At 38.5% G+C, this 20,245-nt stretch overlaps 1 protein-coding gene across 4 annotated transcripts in view; it reads right to left on the minus strand.

Moving 5' to 3' along the window:
• The window catches only part of LOC114282840 (uncharacterized), a 39,915-nt gene extending 20,420 nt beyond the window's left edge, over positions 1-19,495 (minus strand). For 3 of the 4 annotated variants that reach the window (XM_082914944.1, XM_082914946.1, XM_082914945.1), the window contains exons 1-4: positions 19,245-19,369; positions 19,009-19,056; positions 18,665-18,703; positions 1,239-1,552 (exon numbers count right to left, since the gene is read on the minus strand). In XM_082914944.1, the coding sequence (XP_082771070.1) occupies positions 1,239-1,310 (72 nt within the window). In that variant the 5' untranslated portion in view covers positions 1,311-1,552; positions 18,665-18,703; positions 19,009-19,056; positions 19,245-19,369. Of the gene's footprint in view, positions 1-1,238; positions 1,553-18,664; positions 18,704-19,008; positions 19,057-19,244 lie in introns of all 4 variants that reach the window. The other variant, XM_028225585.2, reaches the window with a different exon arrangement.
• Positions 19,496-20,245: the final 750 nt, after the last annotated feature.

Here is a 20,245-nt window from a genome sequence, read left to right on the forward strand (position 1 = left end):
GGGCTACAGAAATTATGCCAAGAATTCTGAAAGACCAGAGGTTCATGCTACAACATAGACAAATAATGAAGGGGATAAGTAAACAATCTCCTCGTCATGCTTACATGAATATGCATTCTCCTTTATCATTCACAGGATCTTGTGACTATGGTTAAATTGGTATATGGCACAACACTACTGTCCAGGTATCCAATAATGTCAAGTTCTAAATATCATGGGAGAGCACATAGTTGTACTATAACTATACGAATTATATAACCACTGCAAACAATAAATAAATCTCTCTTAAATTTCAGGGCTCATAACTTTTCTAACACATTACAAAGTACACACCATGGCAAGTTTCAAAATCTTTTAACAAGAACACATTTCACAATAGTACAAGGGTTTAACAACAAATTTGGTCTAATCACCAAACCACTTTATTTCCGTACACTGCAATGAAACTAGAATTTCCTTGAAATGTACAAATAATGTGTTTAAAAATAGGTTAAAAAAAATCAAGATACACGAGGAAAATGATGGAACATGGGAAACAACCAAAGCACCTGCCACAGGGGTGTGTGTGTTTATCATGGTTTACTTCATAGTTTTTCATCTTCATTTCTTGTTGATCTCCATTCTAATCATCCTTCTTGGTTTCCCACTTCCAGCACTATACCATGACATTACAGCATTTCACATTTGACTATCGCCTAGTCTTACTATGTTCTTCCTAAATATATTCTGCTAGTCTTCTATTTCCTACATTTGGTCAAAACTTTTGCGGCCTCCATGCTTTTGTTTCATGTAAATACCATCAACTAATCAATTTTTTAGCAGTTATGGCTCAAATGGCTGGAGTTAACTTCAAATAGATTTAGAGAGTAGAAACATATATAAAGTAGAAGATGTTGAGGGAGGTTGAGAGAACAGTGTGCGACAGAAGTGCAGAGAGTTACTAATGGTTCACTCTCATACAATTATTGAAAGGCTCAAAGTAGAAAAATACCCATACGTGCTCAAACTACATAATGTGACACTCTCTCTCAAGTTGGTGCACATATATCCCTCATGCCCAAATTGCACAGAATGGGACGAAAACCCTTACTACTAAGCCTTTTAGTGAGCATATGAGCTAACTGGTCTTCAGATCACATAAAAACATACAGATTAAACATTTGCTCAACTTCTCGTTAGTGAAGTGTTTGCCAACTTCAATATGTTATCCTATTATGTTGCATTGGATTATTACTAACATTGATGGCAGCCTTATTGTCACAATACAACTTCATAGGACTAACATAATGTAACTCCAAATCCTTCAACATCACTTGAAGCCTTGAAACTACATAAGCTCACAAAGCCCATGAGTCATAGCCCTATATTCAGCTTTTGCATTAGATCTAGCAACCATAGTTTGCATCAGACAAAAGTGTAGACAATCTCAACAGTGGCATGAGTCATAGCATGGTACTCAGTTTCGGCAGTAGAACGGAAAACAACGGTTTGTTTCTTGCTTTTCTAAGAAACCAAGGAATTGCCAAGAAATATACAGAAACCAGAAGTGGACCTGCAATCATTGACATCACCAGCCCAATCAGAATCAACATAAGCCACCAAGTCTAAAAAGGAAATAGAAGACAAAAGTAAATTCTAAAAGATAGTCCTTCGGAGATAGCAGAGAATCCAAAGCAAAGCAACCCAATGTGTGGAACGAGAAACAAAAATGATTTGGCTAACCAAATGAACAGCATAGACAAGATCTGGGCAAGTGACAATTAAATAAACCAAGCAACCCACAAGCTCTCGATATAAAGCAGTATCATCCAGAGGGACACTATTAGTAATGTTAAGCTTCACATTAAGCTCAATTAGAGTATCAGAAAGCTTAGTATCAGAAAGACCAACACGGTGAACAACTTCATTTGCATACTTAGCTTGAGATAGAAAATACCACTTGAGAGAATAGGTTACCTCAATACCAAGAAAATACCGCAAAGGGCTCAGACCTTTCATTTTAAAGGAGCAGAAGAGGTGTTGTTGGGCCTCATAGATGATAGAAAAGTCAGAGCTAATAATGATTATGTCATCCACATAAAGTAACAGGGCAACAAAACCAGCAGAGACGTGTGGAGAAGAAACAAAGCAGGATCATGGGCACAAGAATGGAATCTAAGCTGAGTAATAGTCATCTGAAAGCAATCATACCAAGTATAAGGAGACTGTTTCAAATCGTAATCGTAAAGAGTACAACGAAGACAATAAATCTGTCCAAAGGAATGAGGAAGACTAGGGGACGGACGCATGTAAACCTCCTCGATGAGATGGCCATTAAGAAAAGCATGCTTAACATTCTTAACATCCATCTATTAGAGAGGCCAATGTCGGACATCCACAGAAATCAAGGTACGGACAGTTAGGGGTGTACGTAGTACGATTTGGGTGATATGAGAGTAAAATTATAAACCGAATGGCGGATTAGCAGATTGGCAGATTGGTAAATTGCAGTTTGAGCGGTTTTAGGCAGATTGGCGGATTGAAGAATATTCTAACTAATTATCAAGACTTTGCATAATATATAACACTAATTTGCATAACATTTTTCATGTATATAACACAAACTAATTTTACATAATATTTTTCATATATATAACAATTAATTTGTAATAAATTTCACATATCAAATCTTTTTCACACTCATTTTTACTTTGATATTTCATTATAGGTTAGAAAATATATATGTATTAACTATAGCAAAGTAGGGACGTTCGAAAGCGAATTATTAATTTTAAAGTTTAAACCACGGTTAACGGATAGAGCGGTGTGAATTGATGTGGATCGATGCAATTTTAGCGGATTGAGCGGTATTTTGCACAACTCGATGGACAGTAGTCATCATGGCAACAGGAGCAAAAGTCTTCTCATAATTAAGAACATACTCCTAAGAGAACCCTTTATCAACTAAGCGAGCTCTGTATACTCGAGAGAACCATCAGAACAAGTCTTCACTATGTAGACCCATTTGCAACCAATTAGATTCATACCTGAAGGCAAATGAACCAACTCCCAAGTAGTAGTCTTCTACAACGCAGACAGCTCATCCTGCATAGCTTGAACCTAAGTAGGATCCTGACAGGCCTCCTTGTAAGATTGGGATTCTGAAAAGGAATGAAAGGCATATAAAATGGTACAGTATTAAGGAAAAAAACATGTATCAGAAAAATCGTCTTATCACAAGAGTACGATGGTGGAGTGGATACTGACGTGCAGTAGGATCAATGTCATCAAAAGCAGGAGGATCAACAACAGAGAAAAAGGCAACTAATAAGAGAAAAGCCTCGCGACAAGAATAGACTAGCAATGGAGGAGGAGATGGAGCAGGAGGAGAAAAAGTAGGAATAAACTTAGAGGGAACAGTAGAGGTGTACTCATCAGAAGGGACCTTAGAAGGAAACGGATTATTGTGAACCAAATCCTCTTTGAAAACAGAGATAGTGGTAGGGGGAAGTTGAAAATAAGCTAGGCGTTCGAGGAAGGCAACATGGCGGGAGACGTAAAGGCGACAAGAAACGTGGTTATAACAGTGATAGCCTTTTTGAGTAAGACTGTAATCCTAAAAAACACACAGGACAGACCGGACACTAAGTTTAGTCCTATCTTTACAAGAAAAAAAACAAAACATGCAGACCTAAAGACACAAAGGAGGGAGTAATTCGGAACTTAGGAAAACAGAGCCTCATAAGGGAAACGACCAAAGAGGGTTTCACGATTGCTACTAGGGTTTCACACACAACTTTGATACCATGTAAGATTTCTGAATAACTTGTATATTCAATTATATTAAAATACAAAGAGCACATCTGATTATATAGCAAATCCTAACCCTAACACTATAAAGGAAATATGAATAATTCTAACTATACATAATGTTTACATAATCTCTCAGAATATATACAAAATATACACCAATCTTCTCACAATAAGTACTGATAACCTTCTAGTTAGCAGCCCGGTAAAACGGGGTTGTATAGGTACGATTTCCTTCTAGTTAGCAACCAATAAAGCGGGGGTTGCTTAGGTGGTTCTTGTGATAGACCACTGGCAGATACAAATCTAAGGGATTCACTTGATTGAAATGTAGTTTTGAATTATTATTTCCATAAAACTACGGTGATGCTTTCCAAGTTGACAAGCTTCACACTCAAGTTGAGACACGTCTCAAAACAATAATTGCTAACTTAAGCTTAGTCAAAGACCGATGACCCAAACAGAAATTCCACTGTAGGGAAGACACGGTAGCATTCAAAATAGTAGAAAGACGATGAGGACAACTATTAGTGTCCAGCTAATATAAGTCAACCTTCTCATGTCCCGAACCAATCATACTCTTGGTCTGGAGGTCTTGCAAAATGCACGAATTAGGAGAAAAGGTTATGGAACAATGTAGGACTTTAGTCAATTGACTAACAAAGAGTGAATTAAAAGAAAATTTAGGAACATAGAGACTAGATGGTAAGCAGAGGGACTACGTGGAGTGGAGAGTACCTAGGTCACTAACAAGTCGAGACCCATTAGCAAGTATAATATTATGGGCAACACGATGTAAAGCATCAAAAAGAGATGAATTATCATAGAAATTGAAACCAGTGCCACAATCTATGAGCCAAGGTTAGATGGATTGAGCCATACAGCATACATTCAATATTACCTAAACCAGTAAGAGTCGCTGTGAAGGATAAAGGAAGAGCAGTACAAAGAGAATGGACGAACTCAGTAAGCTCGCTAATATTAGTGAGTGCCTCATGAGAATTAGTTGGGGAAGTAACAAAGCCAGAAGAAACAAATATCGACTGAAAGGATGGAGCATCCATAAGCTGACGAACATGAGTTGGCTTACCATACTTCTGCCAATGCTAGGGTTCAGTATGACACAATGAACCACAATGTGTGCATTTCCTATCATCATGAGAAGTGGAACCAAAACCATGATAATGTTTGCCACGAGAGCCACCATTACGAGAGCTCGTAGAAGAATTACCATGGTAATTAGGTCCACGGGAACCAATATGCGAGACACAGTTACCAGAGTTGCCATAAAAACCACCACAGGTATGGACACAGTCTTCACTGCTATAAGTCAATGCAGAAAGAGGTAAGGATTGAGATGAGGAGTAAATATAGCATGATTCTATCCCAAGGAAGACCACAATAGGTGAGAATAGGCATTAGTAGCAAAAGGTAAAGTCTCAAGGCAAGAATCTAATCTTTGAAACCTCGCAAATGAGAATCTAAGCCTGAAAGTAAAGATGCATCAAAAACTCCTCCCAATATCTCTTCTGTTGAGCCAAATCAATAGTGAAGGGTATATGCTATAATAATTGATCCCAAAGTTCTTAAGGCCACTATAATATTTAGATAAAGACTGTCCAAGCTGCCTAATAGCAAAAATATGCTCAAACAGATCTAGAAACAATACTCTTATTCAAGAATGAATCAACAAGGGAGTCCCATATCTTCCTAGAGGTTTCACAAAATTCCACTGTAGTAGTAATATGGGGTTCGAAACTATGCAAAAGCCATCCCATAACACCGGAATCCTCACTGAACCGATCATCATAGGCTTTATCATTAGTAGCAAGAGAAAGTTCAAAGCTATACATGCAATATTACTTGAATCGGCCAGAGTTGCCGTAGAGGATGAAAAAAGACAGTATAAAGAGAACGGATGAGCTCAGTAAGCTTGCTAATATGAGTAGTTAGTGCCTCACGAAAATTAATCGGGTAATCAACAGAGCTAGAAGAAATGGAGCATCCATAACCTGATGAACATAAGCAAGCTTATCATACTTCTGCCAGCACCAGGGTTCAGTATGACCTAAGGAACCACAATGTGTACACTTCCTATCACCACGAGATATTGATAGTAGGAAGAGCACTACAGGATATGTGTTTACTTTGGATAGTGCAGCAATCAGTTGGGTATCTCAATTGCAGAGGCATGTAACTATCTCCATGACAGAGATGGAGTATGTTGCAGCCACAAAGGCATGTAAAGAAATGGTATGGTTGAAGAGCTTCATGAAAGAGTTGGGTAGAGAACAAAACAATTGTCGGTAGTTTAGTGATAGTCAAGAGTGCAATCCATCTGGCAAAGAACTCAGCCTTTCATTCAAGGACCAAGCACATCGATATCATGTACCACTTCATCTGTTAGAGAATAATTAACTTATCTTGGAGAAGATTCATACGAGAGATAATCTTGCAGACATGTTCACCAAGACAGTCAGTGTTGAGAAACTAAAGACGTGTTCAACTTCTGTTGGTCTTCAAGCTTAAGACGGAGAAAGTCTCACACTAGTTGCTTTATATTGGATAGAGTTATCATATTTGGTGTAGTGGATCAATCTCTAAGTGGGAGATTGGGGTTTATTGAGCCTGATAGTACTAGACACAAGGTTCTCGATCCAATGAGGGGTTTGGGGGTGCCTCCCCTCAAGGGTAAGGGGTCCAAGCCTCTCCCTGATTTTTTTTTTTTTTTTTTTTTTGAGCACTAAGGGTAGCTTGGTAATTGTTGATGTAACCTTAGCACTATATATATGGGTGATTTAAGATGTTCTAAATAAGTGCATTTTTTGACTTTTTATAAATAAAATTAAAAAAAAAAATGTGTAGAAAAGTAGAGAAAGTGGATAGAAAAGTAGAGAGAAGATGTTGATAGATGTTGATTGATGTGACCTAAATAAGTGTATGTATGCAAAAAAAAGTACACTTTTTTAGCACATGCCAAACACCTACATAGTGTTGCTTTCTGTAGCAGCCAATTGTACTCTCTTTTCATTCTTAATATAGTGAAACTGGTGTGAGCTGTGGACATAGGCAATCTTACTGAACCACATAAATCTTTTGTGTCGTTTCTTATGTAAGATTGTTTTTGTTTTCTTCTTGCCATTGTTGGTGTGTTTGGTTATTTCTTAACATATTCAAGAATGACGCTGCAAGGGAGTCCCAAATCTACCTAGAGGTTTCACGAAATTCCACTGTAGGCAATATGGGGTTCCAAACTACACCAAAACCACCCATAATACCGAAATCCTCATTAGACCAATCATCATAGGCTTTATCATCACTGGTCGGAGGAAGTTCAGTAAGAAAGCACAAGTTCTTGCCATGCAAAAAAGAAAACTTTAACTACATGAGCGCAAGCCATATAGCTCAAACCATCCAATTTTTTGGTAGTAATAGACATAGGCAACTCATCACATTTTCCTAATCACTCGAGCATGTTTGAGGGGGGGAAGATCTCAACATCTTTCAAGAACAAAACAAAAAAAAAAAATACTTTACATGATTCAAACTAAAAAAATCCTTATTCGAAGATTTAGAGGAGAGTGTTGAAAGCAATACAAAAATCTGATCCCTTTCTGTTAGAATTTACCAGAATTTACCACTCACCTACTACCTCCACTATCTTTCTCCACACCTACCACCTCCACTATCACACACTCCTACTACCTCCACTATCTTTCTCCACACCTACCACCTCCACTATCACACACTCCACTACCATCTTCTCCTCTATATATAGGAATTGTAATATACAGAATATAATCAATCTTGTAATCTATCAATCAAGACATCAATCAATAATACATAAATTCTTACATGGTATCAGAGCAAGGTTAAGAGTTTAGTATTTTTTTTCGCGTCACCGGCGGGCGGCAACCTCGCCTTGGCCGCCCGCCGGACCTCAATCTAATCCGCTAAGATTTTTTTTTTACACCTACCTCGCCAGAGCAAAACCTCCATACCTCTGCGTCGTCGGCTTCATTGCCGTGGCCCGATGCGCCTGGCTCCGCCGCCGCCCCCAACAATGGCCTCAAACAGACGATCCTCCAGTCGCTTCCGAGGTTCACTTCCGACTCCTCCACCAGCCACTCCACCACCGGCTGCTGCTCCACCTTCAGAACTAGCAGAAGTTTGTGTTCTACCCATGCTTGATCCTGTCCTTGAAGGGCTCCCATCCTTCACCCTGTTATGCATCTCAGTTGAACATGCAGGAACAGATTTTCCAAAACCATCAAAGGGATCTATGTCATCGAATACCCCACCACTAACTGATGAACCACTGACTTTTGTGCTTCCAGAGTTACCAAGCTTACTGATCTCGTCAAGTGGATCGTTGAACAGCCCGGGGGATGGAACTGTATGGGTTGAAGTTGATTCTAAAACAACGAAGGGGTCCTCCATCACATCAGAAGTCGGTGTGGTTGAATTCCCAGTTGCTTTTTGTGCCTGATTAGACTCTGAAAGTGGCCTGTTGCTTTTTGAGGGAGTTGATCATGTTGCACACTGATGTACCCACGTGGGCTGTACCCCTTCTCTCCTCCTCTTTTTAACTTTTCTTTTCTTTTCTTTTTTTTAAGTTTTGAATCTGCCAAGACGTCTTTACCACCACTCATTTATTTATTTTTTATTATTATTATTATTATTCTTCTTATTCAAAAAAAAAAAAAAAAAAAAAAAAAAAAAAAACAAACAATTGCTGTCACCCCTCTTTTCCTTTCTTTTAAACACAATGCCTCTCACCTGTTTTCATCCACCGCCCACATCCCTCACTTTCTTTCATATATATTTTTTTATTATAATATATATATATATATTTTTTTTATCCCTACTTTTATTTTATTTTATTTTATTCTTTTTTATAAAATAATCATATATTTTATTATATTATTTTATAATATAATACTGAAACATTGATAAAAAAAAAAAAAAAAAAAAAAAAAAAAAAAAAACAGCAGAAGAAGAACTGCAGACCACACTCATTTTATTCCTGTTGGGGCTCACCCCGATCACCATTTTACACAAAAAAAAACAAAAAAAAAAAAAACAAAAAAAAAAAAAACAACACAAACCAAACCAAAACCCCCACCCCCACAGTGGGATTTTTCTTTTCCCTTCTCTATTCTACTGCAGGTCTCTTCTTCTTACTTTTATCTTGGGTGTCCCGTGCCAGTCCGGCCTCCGGATTTCCTACGCCACCGAGCACATTTCCTCCATACTCCTCCACTGCCGTATATGGCGGCCCTCCAAAACGGAACATCACGGTGGCCTTCCGCTTCAGCTCCTTGTTTTCTGCCCTTAGCACGCTTATCTCTGCTCGCGCATCCTTATACATGCGTTGGAGCAGAGCCAGCTGGGAGTTTACATGCTGCACCTCATTTGTTCTACTCTGCAGCCGGTTCGACAAATTTGTGACCGCCGTCATGCTTTCCACACATGCCTTCAGAGTATACTGATTGGCCTCCACATCTGACAGCACCGCCATTTTTTGCTCCACCGACCGCATCGGAAAATTCAACGGAGCAAACTCCGGGGCACTTGGTTGAGGTTCCAGTGCCACCGCACCAGTTCTCTCTCCTGTTGACTCGTTGAGGTCGGGAAAGAGGGTGAGCAGCCCGCGGGAAGACGAAGCCATTTTTCTGGGCTACAAAGTGTTCCACAGTTTCTCTCTCCGAAGAGGCAGAGTTTTTCAGAGAAGGTTGGTTTCAGAGGTTTCAGAATGGTATGCCTCAGCCTCCGTTTTCTCTGCCTCAGCCTCAGCCTCTGTCTTATAGCCGAGGCAGCCACGCGCATCGCGCGCCTCTTACCACCAGCCGACAAATGGGCACGCAAGCCAAGGCGCCCACGTGCCTCGCCATCATGTCCGGCACATCTTTTGATGAATTGGGCACGCCTTTTGATGGCACGCCTTTTGACAAAATTGGGCACACCTTTTGAGGGTGCCACTTTTCCAAGGGTCCGACAAGACTCTATAAACTGTCCCGACATTTGATACCGGTTAGCTCCTTTATGGGTCCGACAAGACTCTGTAAACTGTCCCGACATAGATTCCGGTTAGTTTCTACAAGGGTCCGACAAGACTCTGTAAACTGTCCCGACATAGATTCCGGTTAGTTTCTACAAGGGTCCAGCAAGACTCCGTAAACTGTCACAACATTGTCTTCTACAACGGTCCGACATGACCCCATAAACTGTCTTCTACAACGGTCCTACATGACCCCATAAACTGTCTTCTACAACGGTCCGACATGACCCCATAAACTGTCTTCTACAACGGTCCTACATGACCCCATACAGTGTCTTCACCAACGGTCTGACACGACCATACAGTGTCTCCTATCCTTTTTTATTTTTATGTATTTTCTTGTTTTGTTACTCTCTCCAAACTCAAGTTGGTTAGTTTCTCTCCTCCTTGAGTTTGCGGGGGGCTGTTAGAATTTACCAGAATTTACCACTCACCTACTACCTCCACTATCTTTCTCCACACCTACCACCTCCACTATCACACACTCCTACTACCTCCACTATCTTTCTCCACACCTACCACCTCCACTATCACACACTCCACTACCATCTTCTCCTCTATATATAGGAATTGTAATATACAGAATATAATCAATCTTGTAATCTATCAATCAAGACATCAATCAATAATACATAAATTCTTACACTTTCCATGGCAGTGAAGTAGAGGGAGATGATCGATGAGGTAAAACGCAAGGGCTAAAGTTTCTCTTCAAAAGGGCTTCAGCGAAAGAACATCAAAGGTAAAGACTACTATGGCAGGAAGGCAAAGACCACTTTGCAACGAAGAAGGCGAAGAGAAACAGTGTATGGAAGTAGCATTGTCTTAGTTCACCATGATCTTTGACCAGGCTTGAACAGTCAACAACCGGTGCTGGAGCAATGTATATGTGTGTAAGAATCCACAACCTGGAAACCTGGATGGCAAGAACGAACCTTGCTTTTCTGGATTTGTTGATGGCAAGAGCCTTGTCTGGACTTTCTATTCGTTATTAGATTCATATATTTTCTGAAAAAAATAGCCTGGTAGTTTTCAATTATTTTTCGCATTACGTCTTCAATTGCATTTGATTTTCAATTGCACTGTGATTTTAAGCTGTGCATCCAACACACAATAGAAAAATCAGTGACAATGTTTGTGGTTTATTGTGTAGCATTGAGTTCAAATTCTCTCCTTCATCAATAAACCGAATGACAGATGGCAAAGAGGAAACATTTGCATCCAGAAAATGCAGGGTTTTTATGCCTTTGGAACAAAATTCAGTTATCTTACATTTATAAATTCTCTATTATTTTTCTTTTTTTTCTTTTCTGGTTCTCTGTCTTCACTTTTAATTTCATATTGCAAAAGCTGACTTCCAAAGGAAGAAGATGTAATTTAAGAGAATCCAAAGCTTGGGTGATGATTATGATATCATCACCTTTTATGTTAATCAATCAACTGTTACAAAAGGAAACCCTAAGGTACTAATTAAGGAATCACATTTTATATTGATTGACTGATTAAGGAATCACAATCAATTAATTAACCAATCATAATCTAATCTAAATAAAGAAATAAGAAAATATTCTAACACTCCCCGTTAAGCTGGTGCAAAGATATCTCGCATGCCCAACTTACCTAGAATGTCATGAAATGGTTTACTCTCAACTCCCTTGGTGAGGATGTCTGCAAGTTGTCCACCTGACTTCACAAGAGGAGTAGATATCATGCCACTAGTGAGTTTCTCCGTGATGAAGTGGCGATCAATCTCAACATGCTTTATCATGTCATGTTGAACAAGATTGTGAGCTATGTTGATAGTAGCCTTATTATCACAATATAGCTGCATAGAGCCTGTCTGGCTCATCCCCAGATCACTCAACAACAGTCTGATCCACAAGCGTTCACACACACCTTGTGTCATAACTCTAAACTCAGCTTCTGCACTCGATCTAGCCACCACATTCTGTTTCTTACTCCTCCAAGTAACAAGATTGCCGTCCACAAAGGTACAATATCCTAATGTAGATCTCCTATCACTTATTGACCCTGCCTAATCAGCATCTGTATAGGCTTCCACTCTGAGGTGATCATGTTTGGAAAAGTAAAGGGCCTTTCCAGGAAAAGATTTCAAGTACCTCAGAATTCTCATAACAGTCTTTAAGTGAATTTAACAAGGAGTATGCATAAACTAGCTAACCATACTAATAACAATAGCAATATCAGGACGAGAGTGAGATAAGTAAATGAGCTTACCCACTAGTCGCTGATAACTCTCCCTATCAACAACTGCTCCTCCTTCATCATCACCAAGTTTCTGATTAGGTTCCAATGGGATATCACAGGCCTTACATCCAAGCATCCATGTTTCCTTCAAAAGGTCATTTCCTTTGTGAGATGAAAATCTCATCCTTGGAGCGAGCAACTTCGATTCCCAGAAAATACTTCAAGTTTCCCCAAGTCTTTGATTTCAAACTTACTAGCTAAATATTTCTTCGACAGGCTTATTTCCTCACTATCATCACCTATAAGCACTATGTCATCCACACAAATAATGAGAGTTGTAGTCTTACCACATGAGAAATATGTCACAAATAAAGTGTGATCTGCCTGACTCTGTTTGAAACCATATTTAAGTATAGCCTAAGTGAATCTCTCAAACCAAACCCATGGAGACTATTTGAGACCATATAACGACTTCCGCAGCCTGCATGTTTTACCCTCTGTCTGATGATCCTCAAAACCAGGAGGAATGTCCATATATACCTCTTCTTCTAGATCACCATGTAATAAAGCATTATTTACATCAAACTGATGAAGTGGCCAATCTAAATTAGCTGCTAGAGAAAGAAGTATTCTGACTGAATTTATTTTAGCCACTGGTGCAAAACTCTCCTGATAGTCTACTCCATAAGTCTGAGTGAAGCCTTTTGCCACAAGTCGAGCCTTGTAACGCTCAATGGAACCATCTGCTTTGTGCTTCACAGTATACACCCATTTGCATCTTACCGGTCGTTTGCCCTTAGGTAACTCAGTTAATTCCCAAGTGCCATATTTACAAAGTGCTTTCATTTCTTCAATCATGGCAAATTTTCATTCAAAGGTAGCGAGAGCATCTTGAAAATGGTTAGGACTACTGACAAAGGAAATGTTTGACACAAAGGCTCTATAAGAGGAAGACAAATGAGAATATGACACAAAATTTGAGATACGATGTTAAGTACAAAATCTCACACCCTTTCTCTTGGCAATAGGAATATCAAGATCAGTAGTGTCAGGAAAAGCAATATCAGTAGACTCAAGAGAAATAAGAGGTTCCAAGTTACCTGGACTCCTATTAGAATCAGGAGATGGCAGTGGGTGAGCAGAAGTGGTCTCTTGTATCCAAGTAACTTTCTATCTATCTTTGTTCCTGACATAAACTTGTCTTTCCCTATCCTTAGTGGTATTAGATTCTATAGCCCCAGTAATAGGTGGTGCAGGAACAACTGGCTCCACCATAGGAGCAACAAGGACAACATGAATCTCTTCACACCAAGGCTCCTCCTGAAGGGATGACAGTGATACCGAAGAAGACAAGTAGTAGGACTGGGACTCAAAGAAGGTGGCGTCCATAGACTTACGAAAAGGAGGGTGATAACACTTATACCCCTTATTTGAGGAAAACACACTTAAGAGAGCGAGGGTCCAACTTACCACAAGTAGGAGAATGATTGTGGACAAAACAGACACGGCCAAATATTTTAAAGGGAATGGAAAACAAAGACTCTGAACTAAGAAGGACTTGAAGTGGAGCTTGTTTTTGCAAAACCTGGGTAGGAAGACGATTAATAAGAAAAGTTGTGGTCAGAACGGCCTCACCCCAGTAGGACCAAGGTACATTCATAGAAAAACACATGCAGCGAGCCATATCAAGAAGATGGCGATTCTTGCACTCTGCAACCCCATTTTGTTGAGGAGTATTAGTGCAAGATATCTGATGTATAATGCCATGAGTGAAAAAATAGCTCTCTAACCCCAAATCGATGTACTCACCCCCATTATTAGAACGCAAGATTTTGACAATTGTCCCAAACTGAGTACAAATCATTTTATGAAAATTTTGAAACATAGAGAAAATCTCACTTTTTTCTTTCATGAGACACACCCAAGTAGTACGAGAAAAATCATCGATAAAGATAACAAACCATCTATGCCCTTTTAAACATACAATACGAGATGGACCCCACACGTCAAAATGTATTAAAGAAAAAGGAGCTAAACTTTTATTTAGACTTGGAGCAAAAGAAGCTCGGTATTGTTTGCCAAGCTGACAAGACTCACAAAGAAACTCAGACACATTATTATTTGTAAAAACAGACGAAAATAAATGCCTAAGTAAATGAAAAGAAGGATGCCCAAGACGTCGATGTCACAGCCATAAATCCTCCTTGGTCGTTGGGAACTGGATGAAATGATGAGCAAGCTTGTTCGGCTGACCCAAGAAATGGAGACTATTTTTTGCACTACCACTGCCAATCATCCTCCTCGTGACAAGGTCCTAAAAAAGATAATGATCCGGAAAAAAATGTCACTACAGTTCAAATCCTTAGTAATAAGACTCAAGGATAGAAGATTAACAAAAAAATTGGGAACGTAGAGCACTGAAGACAAAGATAAGGTAGGGGTGACATGAATTAAACCTTTCCCAGAGATAGAAGAAACAGTACCATCTGCAATCCTAACTTTATCTTGACCTGAAGAGGGCTTATATGTTAAGAAAAGGTCAGAAGACCCAGACATGATCTGAGGCACCAAAATCAATAATTCATGGCAAAAACTTATGGGAAAGAAAAGCACTAGGAGAATAGGCTAAGTTACCTAAACGGTCAATCAACGAGGAAGATGTACTGGGAACAGTAGAAGACTGGCAGGCTAGGAAATGACGCAGAACAACCTCAAGCTTAGGAGAAGTCATGCTAGATAAACTATCAAAAGTCGAACCAACTAAAGCAGAAGTAGAATCAAGGATGTCAACATCACTAGACTGATGGGCCCGTAGATTAGAGCCACGTCCTCTAGACTGCCCTGATCGACCACCTCTAGTACCAGACCAATCATCCTGACTCCCTGATGGAGCCCCATAAAGCTTCCAATACGTCTCACGAGTATGCCACAGCTTGCGGCAATAATCATAGAACACAGCATCTTTTCCTGAAGGATGGAAAAGTGGTAGTGACAAACCAGCTCCATCTCGAGAATGAGCAGAAAGTAATGTTGAACGGTCTCCAGTAGCAGATGGTAACATAGCAGAACGACGACTCTCCTCGTTCTATACATATGCAAAGGCCTCTTGAAGAGATGGAAGAACATCCATGCCAAGGACACAACTCTGGACCAGATCAAACTCCACATTGAGATCTTCCAGAAGCTTGAAGACCCTTTCTTGCGCAAGAAACTTCTGGTAACCAACTGAGTCAACTGTACAAACAAGCTTGTAATCTAGGAGATGATCTAGGCGTTTCCAACCATTAGTCAAAAACGTGTAATACTAGAAAACTGTATGCTCTCCCTGTATTGAGTGCTCAATAGACCGGCGCAACTCAAAAGACTGAGAAAAATTCCCTTTTCGAGAATAAGTAGCAGCGACTGCTTCCCAAATATCCTGGGCAATATCCATGGATAAGTGGCCTTCCCCAATCTCAGGAATAATGAATGAGCCACCCCATGATAAAAGAATTGGTAATCTTCCATTGGTCATAGCCAGGATCCATAATACCTAGTGCTTGAACTCTCCCATTAATATATCCCATCTTCCTCCTACTCTTCAGAAAAAGTGTCAGACACTGAGACCATAAAAGGTAATTCTGACCATTAAACAGAGCGGTGGTGATTTTGAGGTCAAGGTTCAAGTTCTCAGATGTAAAAGTCATAACTGGACTGGAGCTCTCCCCTTTAGATGGTGAGAAGTAGTGGTAGATTCACTAGTTAGGTCAGCCATAAGAACTCTACAATTTCAACCCAAAAAACCTTGCACGAATCACAAGAATAGAAAGAGGAGTGGAATGGACTGAAACAAGCAAAATCACATACAGACCACTATAGGAGCATAACAATTAGATTGCTGGGTCATCTATGGATCCAAAAAATAAATCAAATACGGGAAAATGAACCTCCAATAAAAACAAATGTTGAACTCTGTTCAAAAAAGTAGAGGGAAAGAAACTTGGGGTAACAAAAGATGGGCAATCCTCAAACACTCATCCACAGAAGCCGAAATACACGAAGAGAGGCTAGGAAAGCCCTCACAAGGGTCGACTAGGCCAGAAGGGCCTTCGGCTAAAGCCGAAAGAGCTCTGTGGGACCTTGGCTGGTTCCCACAAAAACTCAGGGACCAACAATGAAGGATGGGTGGTGTGATCGGTGATGGCTGGTTGGTGGCAGCGGCTATGTGGGTGACGGTTTTTAGGGTTTGGCTCTGATACCATATAATTTAAAAGAATACAAAACTTGGGTGATGATTATGATATCATCACCTTTTATATTAATCAATCAACTGTTATAAAAGGAAGTCCTAAGGCACTGATTAGGGAATCACCTTTTATATTGATTGATTGATTGACTGATTAAGGAATCACAATCAATCACAATCTAATCTAAATAAGGAAATAAGAAAATATTCTAACAGAAAATGCATTCTTTATGAAGAATAACAGGATTTTTACACCTTGTCAACAAGAATTATCTCCATTACTCATAACACTAATAATTAATTTCTACTCTATCTCTTTTGTCTTTTTTCTTTCTTTTTCACTCTCACTTTCACCAATCTAGAATGAAGCAAACCTTGTTAACATGTGGCTAGCTAGCTATATAACCATGTGTGTATATATTTGTAAATATGTATAAATATATGTAACTTAATATGTATTTAAGTTATACCAGGGAACAACCGTAAGTCCTTATCTTTTTGCTTTAATTATGGATGAGTTGACGAGAAATATTCAAGATGAAGTGCCATGGTGTATACTTTTTGCAGATGATATCATGTTTATAGATGAGATTAAAGAAGAAGTTAACACTAAGTTTGAGACTTGGAGAGAAGCACTTGCATCTAAAGGATTTAGGATAAGCAAAACTAATACAGAGTACATGGAATGTAATTTTAGTAACAATAATGATGGAGACAACAGAGAACTGAAGATTGACAACCAAGAACTACCTAAGAGTGAACATTTTTATTATTTAGGATCAATTATCACAACAGCTTGAGAGATTTTAGCAGATGTGGTCCATAAAATTAAAGAGGGGTGGCTTAAGTGGAGGAGTGCATCTGAGGTACTGTGCAATAAACGAGTACCAACTAGACTAAAAAGAAAATTGAATAGAACGACTATTAAAACAGTGATGTTGTATGGAATGGAATGGAATGTCAGGCAACTAAGAAATAACATGCAGATAAGATGAGTATTGCTGAGATGAGAATGCTGAGGTAGATGCGTGGCAAGACTAGAAAAGACAAATTTAGGAATGAGTATATTCGTGAATGGATAAGAGTAGCGCCAATAGAAGATAAGCTAAAAGAGAATAGATTGAGATGGTTTAGTCATATACAACGAAGATCAACATAAGCAGTAGTGAAGAGATGTGATATAGTGACGGCAGATAGAATTGTTAGAGGAAAGGGCAAACCTAAATTGACATGAGCTAGTCTAGTAAATAGAGATATTAATCTCCTTAATTTGACTAACCAAATGGTCGTTGATAGAGTCGAGTAGAGAAGAAGGATTCATGTAACCAATCTCATTTGATTGAATTTAAGGCTTGTTTTGTTTTGGTTTGGTTTCGGTTTACATATAACTTAATATGTGATTAAATTAGAAATGAAGTTAAAAAGTTAGGAAAGGTTAAAAATTGAGGAAATCTGATTTCTTAATTGACAATTAATTTAGGATTTATATTTAGTAATGGCTCAATGGTAAAACCTCCTAATAATCTTGAGGCTATGGGTTCAAATTTAGGGGCAACCACTTTGTGCATTATGCCAAAAGTTAAGTGTATAACCAATATTTTCCCTCCCAAACACGTATTAGTGTATACTAATTGGGCGTCGTTTTTTTTAATTTAGTAATGGTCATGGAGGCATGTCTAATTTTTATTTTATTTTCTTTGTTTTTCAAAGATGGAAGAAAGTGAAAAAAATAAAAATACACCCACATATACACTAATGCTTCTTATATATCTATGCTCTAAATTTATTTTCATGTACATAGAAATATATATATATATATATATATGTAAAATAAATAAAAATTTCCGTATCCTCCGGTGTCCGTATCCTAATTTTTTCGAAATCATTGTCTCATGTCCGTATTCGTATCCATGCTTCTTAGTGTGCATGTATGCACACAAGAGAGATAGCATTTCCCAATTTTATTAATTCCCAAGTAACAATTATTTATAAAGACTACATGAACACTTGAGATTATGATGCATATCACCCAATGCTAACACAATTGCACACCAAAAAATTCAAGAAAAACCCTCAACAGAGTGGAGCAATCAAAAGTTAAAGAGTTCTTCTAACTGACCAAAATTCAAAGACAAAATGAAAACCTAAGAAAAAATATGTTAAATACTTTTAGGGAATAAAATCCCAAACTCCCTCCCTTCACTCTGATCATGACAATCAAGGAAAAAGCTGAACTGTAATCACAAGCATATGAAATAAAAATCTGTAAGCTAATTCCCCAACAAAACCCATATAGTAAATTTATGCACGCAAAACAGAATGAATAAGAAGGACATCCAAACAGAGATTAAAGATCAACAGCCCAGAACAGGATGACTTACCCCGAAACCCAGATCCGTTTCCACACATGATATCACCATCTGAAGCCACCAAACAAGTAAACATAGCAAAAAAGACCACAAGATCAATGGCAAAATACACAAAATTAAGTAAGCTGAAAAAGGTACATTTTTTTTTTAGTCAATACAAAGAACCAAAACCGACAAAACTCAGTCCAAACCACTATTTGTATCACCAATTCCCATATGATCTTACCAAATTTTGACTGACTCATACAGAGAAATAACAAGATATGCGAAGCAAAGCAGAGACTGAAGTACATTGAGTCGTTTAACATACAAACCAAACACATATACGGAATGAAATGGACATAAGGTTCGCTAACCTCTCAAGAATAGCTCGAAAAAAGCCAAACCCACGTCAGAGACAATACCTGGACAAATGGGTACGCATGGTTATGAGTTGAATAGCCCTGATTGTCAATTTTTTTACAAGATACACTTGAAAACAAGAAGAAAAAAGAGAGAACCCAACAAACAGTGGCTATATATACACACAAAAAACACATCTTTGTACCACAAATATATTTTGAGAGAGAGAGAGGTTGTGAAGAATGGTTACCCGGTTTAAGAGAGTTCAGCTTCTATGGCTTCGAATGCTTGAATTCGCGGGACCAGAGAGAGAGAGGGGCGAAGAGAGAATAAGAAAACCAAAAACCGAAGTCTCTTTGTACAGGGAGAGGCTATAGAGAGAGAGATATAAATGTCCTTTGTCTACGAGTTTTTAGTGACGGAAGGAGAACTATACATGAGAGAGAGAGAGAGAGAGAGAGAGAGAGAGAGACATATGGCCTCATGAGAGAATGAAACAGAGTGTAGTGAAAGGTCCACATGTTGAATCAAATGCTGCCAAGTCAAACAACTTAAGGGTATTTTTGGAAATACACTAATAATAAGGGTATTTTTGTACACAAAAATTTGAAAATCTTGATGTGCACTTGTATGAGTGGTAGATGGGTTGAGATATGTAAAATTTGGGTGCTATTGTAGTGGATAACTTTTCATATTTAGCCTCCGTTTGGGAAGTGGATTGGTTTTTTGGCTTTTTGACTTTTTTAGCTATTTTAGCCTGGGCTTAAAAGCTTGGTTTGGGAAGGGCTTTTTGGCTTTTTGGCTTTTTTGAGTTTTTTTGTGAGAGAAGAATGTAATGATTATGGGTTGGATGTGATGTTTTGTTTGTTATGGCTAAAATAGCCTATTTTGTTTTTTGTGGCTAAAATAGCCAAAAAAACCTGTAAATCCACTTGCCAAACACAGGCTCAGGGATTTTTATGATGGGGACCACAAGGTCTTCTTATTTCTTAAATGTTTTGGTTCCTTTTTTATTAATTGCTTTTAATGGTATGACCAAATTACCCTGGTGTAATCTCATTATAGGTAGATTTTAGTAGCTTTGTTTTTTCAACAGGATTTTAGTACCTCATTCACACCAAAAACACCTTTCTCAATTTACATTATAGTTGCACACATCATGATATACTCATGCATAATTATAATCTCACAAAAAAATAAAAATCGCATCAAGATAACGTGATGATAACATTTTTTTAATTAAAATCAGAA

Source organism: Camellia sinensis, chromosome 2 (genome assembly GCF_055761805.1).
Source record: "Camellia sinensis isolate YWXY chromosome 2, ASM5576180v1, whole genome shotgun sequence".
Lineage (NCBI taxonomy): Eukaryota > Viridiplantae > Streptophyta > Magnoliopsida > Ericales > Theaceae > Camellia > Camellia sinensis.